The 22825-nt window shown below is 36.6% G+C and overlaps 1 protein-coding gene across 1 annotated transcript; it reads right to left on the bottom strand.

Annotated features, from left to right (window-relative positions):
* Positions 1-1981: 1981 nt before the first annotated feature.
* Positions 1982-22219, bottom strand: LOC120635849 (zinc finger protein 2 homolog). The gene is made up of 13 exons (XM_039907037.1): positions 21814-22219; positions 19248-19382; positions 17324-17515; positions 16415-16720; positions 14978-15108; positions 13721-13795; positions 12201-12321; positions 11177-11289; positions 10053-10149; positions 6433-6579; positions 3887-3988; positions 2863-2958; positions 1982-2158 (listed from the first exon to the last, which is right to left on the bottom strand). Exons 1-13 carry the CDS (start codon positions 21922-21924, stop codon positions 2018-2020), a joined length of 1767 nt encoding a protein of 588 aa, XP_039762971.1. The 5' UTR covers positions 21925-22219; the 3' UTR covers positions 1982-2017.
* Between the last annotated feature and the right edge of the window lie 606 nt (positions 22220-22825).

Raw genomic sequence — 22825 nt, 5'->3', positions numbered from 1 at the left:
CAGTAATCTATGTTTCTTCCGAAAAGTAATACAGTAAGATAATTTCAGGATTCATTCAAATTAGCCGAACAGAATTATGAACGCGCAACTTTGAATCCTTGTGATTCTTTTTTAATAATTTGGTGCCAACATAAAAATTTGTAGGTATCAAATGATTAAAAAAAAAACAACTTTTATTTTAAATGCTGCCCAAATCTAAATAGATCGCTAAAAATGTTATGACAAATTTATACACGTTGAATGTAAAATTACATTCTTAATGAGATGAGGTAAAACCATCGATAAATATGTATGTGACGTAATTAATCGAGAAGGTCCCAAAATTTGTATAAAAGATAATTTAAGGTGCAATATTAATTTTAGCATGAAATCTAAAGCAATACATAAACACATCACTATTATTATATTTAATTATGTACCTAAAATATAATTAGAAAAATGTATCATGCTATTTTTATTTTTTTAATTAATTAAGTGCCTACCTACCTATTTAAAATGGATTTCACATATTATTAATGCCATTCCTTTAATTTTTAAACACCAACGTAAAAAAATATTTACTCGACTTTCGCCTAATAAGAGGGAAAAGAGAAAAATTCATCATGAAAAAGAAAATTGTGAATGTGTGATATCCATGATTTTTATAAAATACTTACAAAATAAATAACACTGCCATATTAAAAAAATGTATGTACCTACGCTTGCTAATTTTTAATTTAATCCCATTTATTTTAAACATCGGTGTAAAAAAATACACCGGCAATATTATGTAAACTAGGTGTAATTTTTTTAGGAAAAAATATTTGGTAACACAAATTAAATATTTTCTAGTTCGTAAATTGTAAAAATTTGATTGGCTGTAGAAAGGCGCCTTTTTGAAAACATTTTTTTTTCAATACACCGACTCCTGTAAGTAGTATTAAACGTGTAACTTTATTACAAAATATACATTTTGCATTTTTATTTCGTTCCCTACATCCTATGATCAATAATGTACTAGATATGCAACCCAAGCAAAGTCGAAGAGAAAAAGTATATGTGTAATGCACAAACAATGCGCCAACTTCTTTGTATACTCATTGGGAGTATCAGCGCGCAAGCAAAATTCATAATTCGTTTATTTCAAGTAATATAAACACTGTGAATTGATTATTGATATCTTTTTATTAAATTTATTTATTCTTTAAAATATTTGTTTTATAAATATAACCTAAAATAAACTACGTAAAACTAAATAAAATCTAAAACGTCTTCGAAACCACCGCAGCGAGGCACAGTTCCTAAGATGCTGGCAGATTTGCCCATTTGGATGGCCAAACTAATTCGATGGCCAAGGTAACTGCCCGCTCTAGGATCACCGGTAGACTCGATAACCCATTGAAAAGAGCTCTGAGCTTTGAAGAGAGGAGATAAAAAGTGTTATTATTAGTTTATATTTTTTCTCTTTAGGATGCTAGACAAACTCACATCGGTTTCTCACTTGCGAAGTGACAAATATACCTAGGTTTCGAAATCAATTTTCCCTCGGATCGGATCGAGATAAACGGTAGCCTGTTTGTTTCCATGTATCAAAGGATACATGCATGTCAAATTTCATCCAAATAAGTACAGCCGTTTTTGCGTTATTGAGCAAAAAACATCCAAATCACACTTTCACATTTTAATATTAGTGGGATTATATATTTATTTGCTTGCTAACTATGCGTATAGGTATATTATAATATTAAGGAATATTTTTGTTACAGTTCTTAGTTAGTGTCTAGAGTTTTAAGCCATTTGCTTTTTTTTCTGAATTATTTATTTCTGTTTTTTTTTCTTTTTACCCTATTTTTGTTTTCCGATTCTTTACATGCACAAATACCGACGCTTTATAAATCTAGGTTTATTGTCAAACACAAAATGTAGATGGCGTTACTAGTATATACCATTTACAAACATTTTTTTTTCTTGATGAAAAAGGATGAAATGAATACACATAAAATAAATATAAATCGTTTATTTATACAGTTTTTTATGCTCAGTTTATCTTGGGTCGGCGCGCGCGGTACGGCGCCGGTAGCTTCAGATGTACGGTGCTGACATGAAGCTTCATGGAGTTTGACTGCGAGAAAGACTTCCCGCAATGTGCGCAACTGTAGGGCTTCGCACCGGTATGAACCTGGAACCAACAGTGAACGAATGATTGAACGAATGAATAATGAATGAATGAACACACTTTTATTGTACACCACATAAACATATAGTAAAATTATATCGCTACATAGCGATCTCTTCCAGGCAACCAAAGGCGAAAGAAATAATATATTATTATTCCAAATTATATATTTATAGTTTATTTTTTTTAGTCTCTACAAATTAGGGAGTATGGTAGTCACAATCGGTTCTATGCTACGCCTTTGTCGGTAGGGTGGTAACTAGCCACGGTCAGAGCCTCCCACCAGACCTGAACGAGAAAATTTATAAATTTTAATTTCGAGAATCGAATCCGGGACCTCCTAACACTCCTTCACAGCGCTTACCGTTGCGACGTCGCAAAAAAGAGAATGAATGAATGAATGAATTTAGACGGCCGACTAGCGACCCGCTTCTGCCCACTGCGCCAGTTGAACGTAAAATTGTTATCTCTTGCTCTATGTGTATATCTATGGAACTACTTTTTTTTCTTTGGTGTACCATAAAAGTGTATGCATTAATTCATTCATTCAATCATTGAGTCATTCATTCATTTATTCAATCATTGAGTCATTCATTCATTCACTCATTCGTTCTTTCTTTCATTCATTCACTCATTCGTTTTTTCTTTCATTCATTCATTCATTCATTTATTAATAAATACACATACAGACAGACAGACAGACTCACCCGATCGTGTCTATTAAGCGCGGCCTTGTGCTTGAACGCCTTGGGGCAGTTCTTGCATTGGTACGGACTCTCGCCCGTGTGTGTGCGCAAGTGAATCTGCGAATGAAAATAGTTTTTTAAGCTTTTATTTTTTTTTATTTCACCACAAGATAGCCCTTCACTGTAATGAAACGACCAGCCGCTTGATTGTGACTGTTTATTCGTAAAACGTTTTCGGTCTACCCACACGTAATTTACTAAGTTAACTTAAATACACAACACCAATCTCATATGCAAGGCTAGCGTGACAAATAGGTCCCCGGGTAAAGGATATAACTGAATCTTCTCCCACGTCCATAAATAAAAAAAAAAAAAAAAATCATTTTATTTCAGGTCGGCGACCCATATACAAAATTGAGAGGTAAACATAAAATAAATATAAAAGACAGATTTTAAAAATAAATAAATAATGAAAAAAAAAAAAAACAGTAATTAATTGAAAATTAAATTTAGATTAAATTAAATTACAATTAAAATCCAACTGTTTTGGAAAAAAAAATATTGAAAAAAAATTAATAAACTACGTGAGGTGTTTTTTTACGTGAGGGGCTCCCCCCCCCTGGTGAGAGTTTATTTATTAATTTATTAATAATTATTTATTTTTTATTTATTCATTTCGGGATGATGGGGATTTCAATTTATTTGGGGATGGGGGAGGGCAGGATGTTTTATTTTTATGTAAATAAAAAAAAATTATATACTACGAAAATGCACACATCGCCATGTAGCCCCAAAGTAAGCGTAGCTTGTGTTATGGGTACTAAGATAGCTCATGAATATTTTTATAAATATAGCTGACCCGCGCAACTTCGTTGCACCAAATCGGAATCGAACCCACGGCCTTAGACTCAGAAAGCAGGGTCGCTGCAAACTGCGCCAATCGGCCGTCTAACAGGGTGTCTATGTGCGCGCGCATCTTTAAAAATTTACTATCGTAATTTTTCTAACCTGACACGCCAAAAGAAGTATAACTTCGAAAAAATACCTGTAGTCTCTGGAAAACGCTAAACTTCTTCGGGCATTCTGTGCAATGGAACGGTCTCTCTCCGGTGTGTATACGCTGGTGGTACGTCAGCGTTGCTTTTGTCTGAAAAAAAAAAAATTCAAGTGGACTCCGGCTATGGGGCCGATGGACGCAGTGGGCAGCGACGCCGCTTTCCGAGTCCGAGGCCGTGGGTTCGATTCCCACAACTGGACAATGTTTGTGCGATGAGCATGAATGTTTTTCAGTATCTGGGTGTTTATATGTATATAGTGTAAGTATATCTTATATCTTTAAACGAGCAATTCTTGTATACATATAATTGGAATCTCGGAATCGGCTCCAACGATTTTCAAGAAATTTAGTATACAGGTGGTTTCGGGGGCGATAATTCGATCTAGCTAGGATTCATTTATATTAGAATCTCGGAATCATTTATATTGGAAATACGATTTTTTTTTTAAGTCGACTCATTCGCGGACGAAGTCGCGCGGCTCCGCGAGTTATTACTTAAACGATAAAAGCTCGGGTGTGAATTGCTGTAAATTCATAGCTAAATATTAATTGACTGTGAGATGGTGATAACAAATAAAACACCCAGCCAATTTTGCTGTGGGCTTCTGGAGATTTTTTTTATTTTATGTCATCTGCCCGCTTAATGCATTTGACGGCCGACTGGCGCAGTGGGCAGCGAACCTGCTTTCTGAGTTTTGGCCGTGGGTTCGATTCCCACTACTGGAAAATGTTTGTGTGATGAGCATGAATGTTTTTCAATGTCTGGGTGTTTATATGTATATTGTAAGTATATCTTATATCTTTAAACGAGCAATTCTTGTATATATATAATTGGAATCTCGGAATCGGCTCCAACGATTTTCATGAAATTCAGTATACAGGGTGTTTCAGGGGCGATAAATCGATCTAGCTAGGAATAATTTTTAGAACATTTTATTCTTGTTTTCCGATAATAACCGATTTGGTGCAACGAAGTTGTGCGGGTCAGCTAGCTATTCATAAAAATATTCATCAGTCATCTTAGTACCCATAACACAAGCTACGCTTACTTTGGGGCTAGATGGCGACGTGTGTATTGTCGTAGTATATAATTTTATATAAATGTATAAATTCAAAAATTCAAAATTTTAAATTTATTTATTTCAAGTAGGCCTAATATAAACACTTTTGAAACGTCAAGTCTGTCTGTTTGTAGTGATTCTACCACCGGTTCGGAAGGCAGATTCTACCGAGAAGAAGCCGGCAAGAAACTCAGCAGTTGCTCTTTTCCAACATCAATAATTTACATTTTACATTTCAAAATTCATTTTTCTATCTTGTGAGAGATGAAAGCGGAGCCGGATGCTTCCAAGGAACCTTGTCATTAAGAAATTCATCAATTGTATACTAACCTCGCTGTAATAAATGTGTTTTAACACATTCTTTAAACTTATGCATTGGTAGGTCCAAAATTACCTTAGGAATCATATTATAAAAGCGTACACTCAATCCCACAAATGACTTCTGCACCTTTCGCAGACGATATGCAGATGTCACTAATTTATGACCATTTCTTGTAAGTCGACTGTTTATATAAAAATACACCAAGTTCAAAGTAGAATCAGTCGTAGAGGAGACTATATTTCACTTCCACGTCTTAGAACCTGCCTCGGGCGAGGCAATGTGAAATTTGAAGGGGTACAAATCTACAATAGATTGCCCACGGAAGTGAAAAATGCGAAGTCGTTTACAATTTTCAAACGCAAACTAAAAAATATACTATCTCAGTTGTAATGTTTTAATACCGCTTATGAGTACACTATGGCAACGACTTCGCATTTCGCAACATACGGTTATCGAAGTTTCTGAGGGTAGATCTTTAATAATTTATATGTATACCTTAATAATAAGTTTAATATCATTGCTAATCAAATAATATAAGTTCAAAATGATTTCTCTGTAATGTAAAAATATATTTATAACAATATAGTATTTGTAAGACAACATATTAGTCTTTATAAACAAAAAGTGGATATAAACAGTCGACTTACAAGAAATGGTCATAAATTAGTGACATCTGCATATCGTCTGCGAAAGCTGCAGAAGTCATTTGTGGGATTGAGTATACGCTTTTATAATATGATTGCTAAGGTAATTTTGGACCTGCCAATGCACAAGTTTAAAGAATTTGTTAAAACACATTTATTACAGCGAGGTTACTATACAATTGATGAATTTTTTAATGACAAGGTTGCTTGGAAGCATCCGGCTCCGCTGTCAGCTCTCACAAGATAGAAAAATGAATGTTAAAATGCAAAATGTAAATTGTTGATGTTGGAAAAGAGCAACTGCTGAGTTTCTTGCCGGCATCTTCTCGGTAGAATCTGCCTTCCGAACCGGTGGTAGAGTCACTACACACAGACAGACTTCACGTTTCAAAAGTGCTTAAATTAGGCCTACTTGAAATAAATGAATTTTGAATTTTGAATGATTCTTTAACCTGGATATATATAAAAAGAAAAAATTATGATACCACTGTAGTTAGTTCGACTCACAATGCACTTTTTCCCGCATATCTCGCACACCACACTCTCGCTGGGCCGTTTGAGACTCCTCGGCTTGTTTTGCTTCAGCTTAACCCCGAGGTGGACCCGCTGGTAGTGTATGGCGTAGGAGCGCTCGTTGGAGAACGTTCGCTTGCACTGGAATAATAAATATCTAAATAAAACTCTAAATAAAAGGAGTACAATGTATATGTGTCAGAAGTGGGATCGGATCCACCCCGAGTTATATAGAACGACATATGTCACTCTTCACTTCCGGTATAGAAACTATTTATCGGTCCAGCCGTTTCGGAGCCTATACGGAACATACCCACACACTTTCTTCTTCTTCTTCTTCTTTTGATTTATGGCTTTTCGTAGTGCCAAAACAGCACAATGTACTTGTAATTGTAACTGTACACATTGTAATTGTACAATGTAATTCAGCTAGTTATATAGAACGACATATGTCATATATAGGTATATATAGGTATAGAAACTATTTTTCAGATAATAGCTGAAAATTTAAACCCGCGCCGTCATATTTAAAGCGCCGTCAACAGAATCGCAAGTAATTCAATTCAATTCAATTATTGTCTATGGCTTTTGTCTGTGCCAACTGGGCACAAGGTACTACGCCAATGTCTTTTTGATGAAGAAGGCACGAAGGAGATTGATCGGTGAAACTAATGAAAAGTTAATTTTGAATATGTACCAAGAAATAGTTGTGATTAGCTAGTTAGTTCTTAACCTAAGGCACAGAGAACACATGCATATATATCGAACACGGATATTTTTTATACATTATACTTTAATTTTATAACTCAAAGGACAGGGGACTTTGGGAGGAAGAACGTCATAGAGGGGATAGGTAAGTTTGGGACAGTTAAAAATAATGTGAGTTATAGTGCCCTCATCCAAGCCACACTCACAGATAGAGTTTTCCCTTATCCGGAGTTTGGCCAGATGAACAGGTGTGCAAGCATGACCAAGACGCAAACGGGAAATTGTGGATGTAGAATCGCATGTAATAAATTCACATATGACAATAGTCATATGAAACAGCCAACAATAGAATATCTAGTAAATAAAAGCTGAATTTGACAGTTGGACAGTTCAAAAATAGGAGTTCTCCGATCGTCACCAAACTTTACAGGATTACTCGCCAGGTCAATCCGGAGATTCCCTGAAAGTTTCATTGAAATCGGTCCAGCCGTTTCGGAGCCTATAAGGAACATACCCACACACTTTCTCTAAGGTATGGAGGGTAGAGGTAAGGAGGATCATCTGTGTATATGAAAAAGTGTCGTCAAAATGTATTAAATTAGGATGGCGCCACATTTGCATCAAGGTAACTCTTAAAAGAAGCGCCAAATATAAATATTGTTAGAGTAGGCTTGAAAAATAAACAAGGAAGTAAGGTTATATTTACCACAATATTTTGTACAACGTAAGTTGTTGAAATTCTCAATAATTAACTACTTTAGTCGATAATGACATTAATTTTTTTAACTCGGCATACTTCAATTCATCTACGATTGCTACATTCATACCATACCCTGTGCATCCACCAGCGCCATTGTGGAGGATTTTTGAACTGTTATTTAGCGCATAAAACTGGACACTTTTTCAACTTTTCTCCCATATAAGATGACTCTCCTTACCTCTACCCTCCATACTCTAAGGTATAATAATATGTCAATTCTCTAATTTTCTCTTCTTCATTCTTTCCCAGAAAAGGCAAAGGTATATCACCGTACAGCCATGTCTTCAGTGTTTAATAATCATGACAATTTTCCAAACTCAAATAGACTTTTATAGCGTTTTTTTTTTTTATTTATACAACGTGTACCGTGTAATAGTAATTCAAAGGCTTTAGAGCTACATTATGTCTTATCTGTGGAACCGAAAATCTACTTATGCATCCAACATTATTTCGTAATTCGGTATAAACTGGATATACGTTTTTTGGTAAGAGTTCCAAATTCGCTTGCGTCCAGCGTCTCGCTTGATGACGTCTGTCCACTGCGTTGGAAGCCGACCAACGCTGCCAAAGACCAAAGCCGGCCATAATGTTATTAGTTTTTTCACCTTCACTTGAAGGAATTATCAATTTTTATAAATTTGAAATGCATATAAAAAATTTCGGAACCGACAGGATTTGAACCTGCGACTCTGGCATACGCTGTACCGTCGATCCCGAAATTAGCATATACCTTTTGCAGTCTTATGGCGACTGTAGCGCCATCTAGTAGGAAACATTGCAGTATCGATCTACTTTTCTCCAAGTGAAGGTAAAAACAATTATAAAGAGAGCAACTTGTCATCTCAAACGCGTCTCATTTGTAATATGGACGTTTGAAAACTTCTATATGCATTTTAAATGTAAAAAAAAAATATATCTTTATTCAAGTACATAAGTTTGATCCATTATTTATGGGACACGCTGTATATATAATATCTATATACATAAAAGAGAAAGTGTGTGGGTATGTTCCGTATAGGCTCCGAAACGGCTGGACCGATTTCAATGAAACTTTCAGGGAATCTCCGGATTTACCTGGCGAGTAATCCTGTTAAGTTTGGTAACGATCGGAGCACTCCTATTTTTCAACTGTCAAACTGTCAAATACAGCTTTTATTTACTATGATGATATTCTATTGTTGGGTGTACATGAGTGTAGATAATGATCTTCACTCGCTCGAGAAGAGAATAGAAGAGAATGAATACGGAGAGAAATAAATGATTTAATATATTATGAAACTTAAATTAAAAAATTAATGATATAAGCAAAATTTAGCCCTTCGCTGGGCTAAATTTTGCTTATATCATTACGGGCTGGGTACGCTAGTATATTATAGATTCCTTTGTATATAAAAGCTGATATATGGGTGTGTACTGTATATGCCTCTAATGAAAAACTTTATTACTATTATTTTACTACAATCGATGAGTTTCTTAATGACAAGGTTGCTTGGAAGCATCCGGCTCCGCTTTCATCTCTCACAAGATAGAAAAATGAATGTTAAAATGTAAATATTTGATGTTGGAAAAGAGCAACTGCTGAGTTTCTTGCCGGCTTTTTCTCGGTAGAATCTGCCTTCCGAACCGGTGGTAGAGTCTCTACACACGGACAGACTTGACATTTCAAAAGTGCTTGTATTAGGCCTACTTGAAATAAATGAATTTTGTTTTTTTTTTTTTGAATAATAATAGGACTTTTCTATAAGCTAATGATCTGATCGTTATCTGATCGATCACCACCAGTTCAAATTCAAATTCAAAATTTCTTTATTCATGTAGGCCTATCACAGGCACTTATGAAGCGTTCATACATACATGTTTACATAATTGTAAGGGGATGGTGATAACTTCGTTCGCCAACTTAAACCTAAAGCTACGAGAGTTCCAAACGCGCCCTGGTCTAAAAAGAAGCCCACAACAAACTTAGCCGGGTAATTTTTTTTGTTATCACCATCTCACAGTTAATTTATATTAAAGCTATGAAGCTGGAGCAATGCAAATTCTGCCGCGTGCCACACAAAAACACAAGAACCAGCAAAACCACTCGGCGGCATTAATATAGAGGTATTATAGTGGGATTAAAAAAAAAAAGGTAAAATTCACATACATCGTCACAATTCACGCTTTCTTCCTTGTGATGGTGCAGCATGTGTTCTTTCAGGTCGTCTTCGGACGGGTAGCCCTCTCCGCATTCCGGGCACGGCCTGGTGACGTTGCATTGTTTTTTACTATGACAGTGATGTCACTAATACTATACAACTACACATGAATGCCAGAGAAACAGTGAGGACGAAGAAAAGAACAGAAATTTGAGACATCCGGCTCGAAGGACCAAAAACGATAGACCGAATAAAATGTAATTTTTAAACAGCCTGAAACTGCACTATAGTTACCCGTGAAATCGTGTATTTATTAATTAATAATGTCATTGCACTCTGAACTGTCCTTAATGTTCAAAGTTGTAACCGACTCGAAAATTACTGACTGAACTATAACGGGCACTGCAAACTTTCATCTGTCAGATGTCATTTGTCAAATGTCACTTATCATGATCATTGTCTTGTCACTATTGTCTGTATGACGCCATCTAGCGTCGAGTGTGATAAACGGCGTGAGAACAGACATTTTCATTTGTGACGCCAGTAAATGCAGTAAAACGACAACATTAAAATATAACATCACCTAATCAATAGAAATATAGCAAGTTCCGTTTTCGATTATTCTTTAACATTTATGAATAGAGTTATTATAACAGGGACGGAACGTAGAAAATTGTTAGATCCGGCTCGAAGGACTAAAAACGATTAACCAAATAACAAATAGTTAATTTTTGCATCCTTTTTTTCCTGTGGGATATCTTAGTTAGTGACATCACAAAACTCGCAAACTCAGTTTTATAGAAATTTTACAAGTTCAAGTTTTCGATTTTACTTTAACATATATGAATAGAGTTGTTATAACAAGTAACGGAATAAAGAAAATTGTTAGATCCGGCTCGAAGGACCAAAAACGATAAACCAAATAATATGTAGTTAATTTTTGTCGCCTATTTTTCCTGTGGGATATCTTGTGTGCATTGTCGTAGTGTATTTATTTATTTATTTATGAATAGAGTTATTATAACATGTAACGGAACGTAGAAAATTGCTAGATCCGGCTCGAAGGACCAAGCGAAACACGCAAATCCAGCATTATGCTGTACATTGGCGGCACTGACCAAAAGAAACTGACCTCATGTTCTCATCGCAGGTGTCGTTGTGCGACAGGTGTAGGTGACGCGCCAGAGCTTCTATGCTGTGGAACTTGGTACCGCACTGGGTACAGCTGGACGTTGAGCTTGAGTTCTTTAACAATGGGGATTTTATATTTTTTGAAGTTATACTTCTTTAGCGGAGTTGGGAATAAATAATGGCAGTGAAGTTATACTTCTTTAGGAAAAAATCATGGGAGTGATATAATATGATGTAACGAAATGCGCGCGCACATGGTTACACGATTTTAACGGAACAAAGGTAGTTGCGAAACCGAGCGAGGGGTTCCCATCTACAGTACCTCGTTTGTCAGCTCAGCTACATGTGCGAACGCATTTCGCTACATCGTATAATTTCACTTCCATTCATTAATTATGCATCACCACTCAATTGCAAATATATATATATATATATATATATATATAATATATATATATATATATATATATATATAAACTAGCTGTTGCCCGCGACTTCGTCTGCATTTGATTTTGTTTTTAAAGTATTCAGTATCGCTAAACCTTAAATAAGGGGTTTGCTGCTGCTGTCCGCTGATTAGTTCTGTCCTCTATCTCCAACCACATTCATCAGATCTACACAAAGTTTGGGCAAAATTAAACACATATTATAACCTCTATAGTACAAAAATAATTATTTAAATCGTGTTTAATTTGTCGGTGTTATAGTGTAAAATCGTCAAGGCATTTATTTTATCCCCTCTCCCAAAGGAACCTAGCTTAATGTCGAGATAAAAAGTACCCTATATTACTTTTAACACTTCCAAGAATATGTGTACAAAGGTTTATGAGGATCAGTTAAGTAGTTTTTGCGTGAAAGCGTAACAAACACACTTACATTGTCATTTATAATATTAAGTAGGGATGTGTTTTTTTTTTAGTTTAGTTTTTAATTAATCTGTTATATCATAGTGTAGTGAAAGAAGTATAACTTCTAAAAAAAAAAAAAAAACTAGAGAATCAAAAATTCTAACGCTTAAAGCTTACATGCGCTTTTCGCTTATGCATCCGCAATCCAAACTCTCCGATGAAGGACTCGCCGCAGATGTCGCAAGCGTTGTTCGACGGGTGCTGCAGACGGATGTGGGTCAGATGACTCGTGGATTTACTACAACATTATTATTAAAATCAAGGACCAAACAATCCTACCATCGCCCTCGCCACCGCGGCAACCCACCGCCGCGGACGAAAGCAATACCACCGGATGAGACAACACCTGTGCGCAGGCTGATATTAATAACTTCATTACCAAAATTAAGCTTAATTTGCTATACTCCGCGAACAGCAGGAGAATCTGTGTGGTGTAATTTATAATTTCTTCAATCCTTATACTCCACACCAAACAGATCTTCGGCAATGTACCCTCTACGCACGTTTCGCTCCGAAACCGGAGCATCCTCGGGAGATGTTGACTTTACAATGAATAATTGTTAAGTAAGCACAGATTCTCCTGCTTTTCGCGGAGTATAGCAAATTAAGCTTAATTTTGATAATATATCATGGATTTCCGCAAAGTAACGCCTGCTTCTACCCAATATTAATAACTTCGCATACAGCACAGGGAACGTGATGAGTCTACGAGTAGCCTAGTTAAAAATTTATTGGTGAGAGATAATGTATACCTAGGAATCTCCTATTAGGTATTGCTTACACATTGCCTTCAGTCGTTTAACTCAAATTCAAATTCAAAATTCATTTATTTCAAGTAGGCCTACTGTATAAGCACTTTTGAAACGTCAAGTCAGTCTGTTTGTAGTGACACTACCAGTGGTGTGCACAGGGTTTCTGACCAGGGTACATGGCATAAAATGGAAAAATTCCCCTCCGATACGGGTTATATAAAATAATTTGTGCAGTGCTTTTATGCATGTATGAAGTGCGCGCCACTGGACACTACCACCGGTTCGGAATGCAAATTCTACCGAGAAGAGCCGGCAAGAAACTCAGCAGTTGCTCTTTTCCAACATCAACATTTACAATCATTTTTCTATCTATTATTATTTACTATTTATTATATAAAAGCGGTGATAGCGCAGTGGACCTCGATTCCAATTTCCAGGGGGCGAGCTCGAATCCCAGCACGCACCTTTACTAATTTCTGTGCGTTTTAAGTAATTAAAATACCACTTGTTTCAACGGTGAAGGGAAACATAGTAAGGAAACCTGCATACCTGAGAGTACTCCATAATGTTCTCAAAGGTGTGTGGGGTCCAGTGGCGTGCACTTCATATATGCACAAAAGCACTGCATACCCTAAAATTTATATATTACTCGTATAGGAGGCGTATTTTCGCCGTTTTTGCAATTTTCCTGCTGTATGCATACCCTGGTATGAAACTCAGTGCACGCCACTGGTGGGGTCCACAAATCCGCACTGGGCCAGCGTGACGGCCTTAACCCCTTCTCATTGTGGGAGGAGACCCGTGCCCAGATATGAAGACGATGTACAAGTTAGCCCGCTACCATCCAAGACTGTATCACCACTTGTATAAAAACAAAATACTCACGCGAAACTTGCCCCGCATACTTTACAATCAAACGTAAACCCGTTGTGCCAGTTTGAATGCTCCTTGGCTCTGTGACTGAAAAAAAAGTGCGTGTGCTTATGTACACGCGTTAGAAGTTATACTTCTTTGGCGTAACAAGAATAAAAATCTTTTCAAAAATTTTAGCTTTCGCCTTATTCTACGTTTGTAGAAAAACGACACTAACAATAGAAATAAGGTATTGTTCAAATTATTGAAAGTCAACTGTTAAACCTTTTTTAGAAAAACTACAATGTTGACTAAAGCTAACTTCATGATGTCGGTTTTTTGTGACGGTGTGCGCGCGTATCGTGAAAATTAAATCTCACCATTTTTCCATAACGCGCCAAAAGAAGTATAACTTCAAAAATATTGTCTACTATCTATTTCTATACTAATAATAAAATTGAAGTTTGTTTATTTGTATTAAAACGCTGATCTCTTTAGCTTCACAGTAGCATATATAAATTTAAAGTGCACATATTACTTGCGGAATTTGAACCTCTGCCAATCGCAGCTTGAGTGCTTTGCCAACTTAACCACGGTTCTCTTACCACACACGCCAACATGATATATTTATGTTGGCGTGTGTGGTAACTGCGCCGTGTGTAGTAGAGTGTAACGTGCCACCGAACCACAATATCCTATTGTGTATGTGTAAAATATTAAATCGAAAGAAGCATATATTAGTTCTCAGTGTTACTTATGACAATCCTATTGGGGATAAAAAACCGACACGCGCATAGAACCTACGTTACGCGACGCCAACCTAATAAACATGCACGAAAGACTTTTTAAATATTTTTTTTCCATGTCTTTAACCACTTAGAGGCAATGCAGCCGCGGTTTTCAAATCAATTACAATGCACAGATTTCGGAATTATCATATGCCAACGACTGGCATCGGTGGTAAAAGTACCGTGGCTTAGTTGGCAATACACTCTTGTTGGCAATCCTGGCAGTTCTCCTATGAAATTTTTATACGCATTTATAAATGTATTTGATACCTCCGAGTGCAGGCATAGAACCTTAAAAATTATATGCCATCTTTGATTGTAATATATACCGTTTAATTTGGAACTCTCTACATACATCAGTCTTTTTTTTTTGATTTAGTTTAGTTTTTAAATTATTCTATTTATGTTATAGTGTAGTGATGGGTAGTGATGGGTCATAGATACCAAATAAATAAATAAATAAGACATCATGATGATGATAATAGTTACGATGATGACTCACCTAGATCTGGACACGTGGTCGCACAGCTTGCACATATACTTCCTCTCGTGCGAGTTCACGATATGGGTTCTAAGCTGCCTCGCCTCCCCCCAGCGGGACTGACATATCTCGCACACGAACTCGCCACGCTCCTATAGTTGCATCGAAAAAGGTTAAGCATCTCAATAAGAAAGGAGAGAGGGAGAAAAACAGAGAGAAAGAGAGCTCGTCTTTTGGCGCGTTAGGGAAAAATGAGTAGGGTAAATTTTTACGATGCGCGCGCACACCGTCACAAAAAACCGACACCATGAAGTTAGCTATAGAGAAAGAGAGAATGAAAGAAAATCATTAACAACCCCACTAGCGTCTCGGCCCGACTTCGAACGACTGGTGCAGCGGTAACGTCTGTGGATTTAAGTGGGAGGACCCAACAGGGGTAATTTTGGTCGTACACGTACCGCTAAGATGTGGAACGCCCTCCCGGCAACTGTGTTTCCTGCCACGTATAACTTGAGTATCTTAAAGGCTAGAGTGAATAGGCTTTTTCTAGGCAAGCGTGCTCCAACCTAGACCGCATCATTGCTTTCTAACGGGCATGATTCAAATTCAAATTCAAATTCATTTATTTCAAGTAGGCCTACTTTATAAGCACTTTTGAAACGTCATGTATGTGTGTTTGTGTGACTCTACCACCGGTTCGGAAAGCAGATTCTACCGAACGATTGATTGTCGTCGAACGCTGGCCTATCGTTAGTCAAAAATAAAAAACTGTGTGTACTTATGTACACGCGTTAGAAGTTTAGTTCTTTGGCGTAACGAGATAAAAATTTATTATCTTTCGCCTTATTCTACGTTTATAGAAAAAGGTATTTAATTACATTGAAAGTTTAATTATAATGCAATATCAGTTAGTTAAATAAAGTTTATTTAAATATCACAAAAAAATATATTTTATATATAATTAAAGAAATGGACATAATAAACGTAATTAAATTAGGAATACATTTTTTTTTTTTCTAATTATGTACTACAACAACGCACACATCGCCATCTAGCCCCAAAGTAAGCGTAGCTTGTGTTATGGGAACCGAGATGACTGATGAATATTTTTATGAATAATATACATAAATAATTATAAAACACCCAGACACTGAAAAACATTCATGCTCATCACACAAACATTTTCCAGTTGTGGGAATCGAACGCACGGCCTTCACTCAGAAAGCAGAGTCGCTGCAAACTGCGCCAATCGGCCGTCATCATCATCATTGTACAATTGAATCACCGAAATGCGCCCGCAGACTTTGACAATTGAAAGTGTACACTGTCAAACCATATATCTAACTTCAAGGTCACGGTTTTTTGTGACGGTGTACGCTTGCGTCGTAAAAATTTACTCATAATTTTTCCCTAACGCGCCAAAAGAAGCATAACTTCTTCTAAAAGAAAAAAACTCACCCGATCGTGACTCAGCATGTGGTTTCTATAGGTGGCGTCGGTTATGAAACCTTTAAAGCATTTATCGCATTTGTAAAACGAGTTGATATAGTTGGACGAAGTTTTTCTCTGCTCTATCTCGGACAGCTGGTCGGCTTTGCTAAGGTACACAACCTCGACGTCTTTCAAATCCTCGGAGGTGGGTGGCTCTTCTTGGATCGCGTCGCTGTCGTAGACGATGCTATCGACGGTGTCGTTCGGGTCGTCGTCATCGTAAATGTCTTTTTTTATTTCATCGTCTTCCAGTTTCACTATGTCCTCTATTTCCTGTTAGGTTAGGTTAAATATAGATATTAAATCACCGTCATCCCACATCAGTGATTATTATTCAAAAATATTCTATTACTTTTAGAATATGGAACTTGTTAATTTTATATAACCTTTAGACTACATAATCTAATAAGTCTATCAATAATAAACCAGTTAGATCTTTGTCTATCAATCATAGACAAGTTAGATTATTTAATCTAACTTTTCTCACTTGTTACATAACAGCAGTTAGAGCCTCATAATATAAATTTATAAACGACAGTTGATAGCGCGACTCAAAAGATGCACAGCGCCATCTAGTGTAACATTTGGAACTATATACATAGCACAATGGAGTAAACAATCCACTACCGAGGACGACACAAGCAATACCATCGGATGAGACAAGACCTCTGCGCAGGCTGATATTAAGAACTTCGCATAAAGCCCAGGGAACGTGATGAGTCTACGAGTTGCCTAGTTAATATTATATAAATTGATTGGTAAAAGATACTGTATGCCTAGGAATCTTCTTTTATTAGGTATTGCTTACTTAGGCATTGCCTTCTGTCGTTAGTGAAAACAGAAATAAGTCACAATTTACATTAGTACGTCACTTGCCTGTTTTATTTTCTTCTTTTTTCTTTTCTTTCTCTTGGGTTCATCCGCCTTGAAGTCTACATAGTCTATGCTGTCCACCTCCTCTTTAATCTCTGATTCCGTATACTCTATGTATTCATCTGGATATTTGGTTTCATGTACCAGGTTTAAAGCAAACTGGTGATTTATTGTTCTTAGACTTTCCAATGTCAACTACAACAGTCATGTTATGTACAATGAGTTGTCTAAAGCAAGATTTTCGAAGTTATACTTCTTTTGGCGCGTTAGGGAAAAATGATGAGGGTACATTTTTACGATGCGCGCGCACACCGTCACAAAAAACCGACACCATGAAGTTAGCTATAGTCAACATTTTAGTTTTTCTAAAAAAGGTTTGATAGTTGACTTTCAATAATTCAAACAATACCTTTTTCTATTGTTAGTGTTGTTTTTTCTACAATCGTAGAACAAGGCAAAAGATTACATTTTATTAGCTTGTTACGCCAAAGAAGTATAACTTCTTACGTGTGTACATAACACACGTTTTGTTTTTTACTTATTATAATTCAGTATTTTATTAAAGGCGAAAGACCCAGTAGATAAAAATTCACTAAAATATATAAATTATAATAAATGAAGCGCTAATAGCCCAGTGGGTAGGAGTTGGACTTAACTTTCAAGGGCCGAGTTTAGTTTAGTTATGTCCATTTTAAGCAATTAAAATATCACTTGTTTCAATGGTGGAGGAAAACATCGTGAGAAAACCTGCATGCCTGAGAGTTCTCTATAATGTTCTGAATGGTTTGTGGAGTCCACTGATTTGCGGTGGGCCAGTGTGGTATACTATTGTGTACCAGTAATGGTTTGATATGATCAAATCAATAATAATTAAACAAATAATAATTAAAGAAATCTTACAAATCGTCATGGCTACATATTTATTTCTTATTTATACTCTGGTGCACAGATAGCTTATATGTAAAGTTATAAATAAATATACTACGTCAATACACACATCGCCACCTAGCCTCAAAGTGAGCGTAGCTTGTGTTATGAGTACTAAGATGACTGATGAATATTTTTATGAATAATATACATAAATACTTATAATATACAGATAAACACCCAGACACCGAAAAACATTTGTGCTCATCGCACAAACATTTTCCAGTTGTGGGAATCGAACCCTTGGACTCAGAAAGCAGGGACTGCGCCAGTCGGCCGTCAAACATCTTCGTCATCATCATATGACTAGACATCGCGTCACAAACTGTTTTAAGGAAACTTTACTTTCTGCTGATATTTGTGGGAGGCTTCGGCGGTGGCAGATTTAGCATTCCGGTAAAAACCGATTGAGTGCCATACCAAAGATAGATTAGCCAGCTTAGAAATTACAAAATTCATTGATTTTAAGTTGGCCTTATATAAGCACTTTTGAAACGTCAAGTCTGTCTGTTTGTAGTGACTCTACCACCGGTTCGGAAGGCAGATTATACCGAGAAGAAGTCGGCAAGAAACTCAGCAGTTGCTCTTTTCCAACATCAACAATTTACATTTTAACATTCATTTTTCTATCTTGTGAGAGATGAAAGCGGAGCCGGATGCTTCCAAGCAACCTTGTCATTTATTTCAAGTAGTCCTAATATAAGCACTTTTAAAACGTCAATTGTGTCTGTGTGTAGTGACTCTACCACCGGTTCGGAAGGCAGATTCTACCGAGAAGAAGCCGGCAAGAAACTCAGCAGTTGCTCTTTTCCAACACCAACAATTTACATTTTACATTTTAACATTCACTTATCAGTTGAGATTGCAATGAAGGGCTGGCTTGTTATGGAATTAAAGAAAAATTTATCTCGGAGAGGGTGTAATGGGTCTCATATAGGACAGATAACACATATAATAAAGGCTGGTGCCCCTTAATAGTACATTTCTTCAATAGGCATACCTCCTGATTCTGTCCGATAGCATTCAGCAATATCTCTCGAGTGGTGCAACACTTCTCTTTAAACGTTATACACTTCATCAGCTGTGTACTGCAGTAGTTACAGATGTGTTGCGGCAGGCCATCTTGTATGGTAAACTGAAATACAGTAACAACCGTTTATGGCGACATCGTTTAGAACAAAATACCGGTTAAATTTACCAAAAACAATGGTTCTGGCTGAATGCTATGCCAGCGGCGGGGCAAGGGGTGTTAAGAATTTCCAGCAGAGATTCCAGACGACTTGACCTGGCAACATACAACGCACGCACGTCGGGGACCGATGGAAAGGTGATTGAGCTGGAAGAAGTGGTGAGCAAGTTGTGCTTGCTTTTGCTTTTTCGGAAGGACACTTGCCGATAACCACCTGAGGGGTTGCTACGGCGTCACCGGGGGAGTGGGGCGAGCGCGAAAGCTCGCCATGAGAAGAGCCCCAGGGCTCGACGACATCGGGGGGGAGAGTGGGAGACGTCGACCCGAGGGTGCCTCCTGCGAGGACTCGGACCTCGGCTCGGTTCGACGTTACTGTTGGTGGACTTTTGGACTAACCATTGTTTAGTCCGATCGCCCCCGTGACCGTGGCAAGGATCCACGTCCGGATGACGTCAGAAATCGGGGCCAAGCGGGAAAGTTGTGCTGGGATATTATAGGATTATATAAGTCCGGCGAGAGGGGGAGGAATCGATAATCTTGGAATCCGGCAACTTGTTTTACTACCGGGAGGGTGAGCAACAGTCACAGGGTGGTGTCGGGTTTATCGTCCACAAATCTCTCGTCAACAATGACCGCCTTATCGGAAAACATTGGTTTTTACGACATAACGCATTAAGCGACCACATTTGGTGAATGTATTCGGAAAATTATATCTGTTGAACAACCAGTTCAGCTGTATTGTAAACAATTTGTCTAGGTAACAGTATCCACATCTGGTACAGTATAATGGTCAATGGCTATTATCGTAAAAGTAAACAAAGTTAAGGCTGTTTTATAATTCTTATAAACAAAGCACATGCATGCCGTAGCCTCAAGGCCCGCTTCGTCATATCCCTTAAGTCAGTTTGTTACTTTTTTTTACACAAGACGCACAAAAACATATTGTTGAGTTAACTGTGAAAATTGTAACATGTCGCAAAAAAGAAAACAAATCAATATCGAAGAAAAATCGCGTATTACATACATGGATTATCTTTCCTATTTCCCTTCAATGTCGTTATAACAGATTTTGACTGTATTAAGACATTCGTTACGGTTATTTATATTGGAGCTTAGAGGACAGGTGCTGGAAAACATAGCCAACGAGCTTCAGAGACGTAAGCCACTAAACTGCCAAGGAAATGTAGAAACCTTTCATATGAGCAAACTAGGGACTCAGCACCGTTAAAAGTATTGAAACTCATCATTGAAACCTATAAAACACGGAAACTAAACTAAGTATACCGACAAATTATAAATAAATATTTTCCTAAAACATATTAAATAAGTATTACAACATTCAAAATTTTAAGGGGCAGATTAAGGGGCTATGGTCTCAAACTTGAATATCAGCAGGCATCGTCTAATCCTTCCGAGCAATTTATCAGCAATAGAGTTATACAAATGTGGAATGCCTTGCCTGAAGATGTAGTGACCGCAGAATCACTGAATCAGTTTAAGAATAGACTGGATAAACATCAAAAAGACAAAGAGCGAAAGAAATGATATAGACGCATCAGCGAAAGCTGCTTAGTCTATTATATAATAATAATAATGAAAGCTGAAAAGGAAAAAGTATCTAAATACTTGGACCTTGCTCACAAGATTACCGCCATGTGGAATGAGGTTACCGCCATGTGGTAGTCGACCATTATTGTTCCGATCGTTGTGTGTCAATGGTCTTCTGGCGAAGAGCTTCAACCAACATCTTAAGAAGCTTCGCTTGGTTGGTTGGATCAAGGGTCGGATACAGAAGGCAGTAGGCCTTGAAACGGAGCGTATTGTGAAGATGTTCCTCACTCTGGAGCCTTGACCGCCGGATGCTTGGTCATTCAAAAGCCCCGCAAGCGAGGTTGGAAGTTTTTTTATAATAAATTTTTACTAGTGTTTTTTTATTTTGATTAAGCATTGTTAAGAATTTAAAAAAAAAATTAAAAAGAATAAATGATAGTAAAAAATAATATAATAGTACCCAGACTAAGAGGCTGTGGTCTCAAACCTGGATTTCAGTAGGCATCATCCAATCATTCCAAGCACTTTATCAGATTACACACATGTAGTAACTGCAGTATCACTATAAATAAATAAATAAGTATACTATGACAATGCCCTATCGCCCCAACCTATGGTTTACCATATCTCAGAATTCGACCTGAGATTGCAGATTAAGATTTTGGGACTCTTCTCTCATGATTGTGGCAAAAAAACAAATGGCCCTTGCCGGGAATCAAACCCGGGTCTTCCACTCATAAGGTCACAGCGCTGACCACTGCGCTACGCAGGTCGTCGAGAAAAAAATTTACTTCTCAATTCTCATTAACAATGTAAACAAACAAACCTCAACTCCAGTAAGAATTTCGTATGCTGTTACAAAATTGAATTGACACATATCGTACAGTTTTACATTGTCCGTCGCAAGGCACACACGGCACGCCAAAAATCCGGCCATCGTTCATTAAAATGGAAACAATTATAATTGAATTCAAATTATTCTTTGATTTATTCAATATTTACAAACTTTGAAAACAATTTGACACATTACTACACAGCACAGAGCAGAAGAATGATAGAGATTTACAGAATTGCAGTCCACCAAAATGGACACTACGATAATTATTATTGAAATCGATCGTTATTTAAAGTAAGATTTTTGGTCTTTCTATTGAATACAAACAATGGCAATCGTTGTTAAATTTTAAATTACATTGGATATTGAAACTATAAATAGTTTTTGATAAATGTTAAGCACTTTAAACATATATCTCAAAATAAATTACTCTCTGAGGTGTAATTTATCTATTTTAGCTATACAACCTAATTTGTTATAGTTGCGTTCATTTTAGTTCTATTTTCTAATAATATTTTATATCAATTTTCTGTATTATTTTTCTGTTTTACTATTTTAATATTATGTTTCCATCTTTGCAAAAGTCTTCCATTTAAATTCAAATACATTATCAATACAAGAAACATAATATAAACATCATATTATGAACGCATATTTAAGAAATGTGTTCCAACATTACAATCATTGTCTGTTTCCGGTTATTGACATTTAAATGACATTAACCCGATTATTTTTAGACCTGGAACAGAAAAATCGATAAACTAAATTTAATCGATTAAGAATATTCCACCTGTGATTTATTTAAATCTGTTTTTGTTACGTTATTACTAAATCCCTTTTTATGACCTTTAAAAGCATATTTTCAATTTCGGAAATGATTTTAAAGTGATTCCCTCGGACTTGTTACAATATTAGACCACCAAATAGATTATCCAGTTTGGCGAAATAATAAATTAAAGTTCGTTTGTGCATCTAAATGTATAAAAAAATAAGTACGACGTTA

Source organism: Pararge aegeria, chromosome 27, assembly GCF_905163445.1.
Source record: "Pararge aegeria chromosome 27, ilParAegt1.1, whole genome shotgun sequence".
NCBI classification, from domain to species: Eukaryota; Metazoa; Arthropoda; class Insecta; order Lepidoptera; family Nymphalidae; genus Pararge; species Pararge aegeria.
The sequence above is the reverse complement of the archived record's forward strand: the minus strand, read 5'-3'. Positions and strand labels throughout refer to the sequence as shown.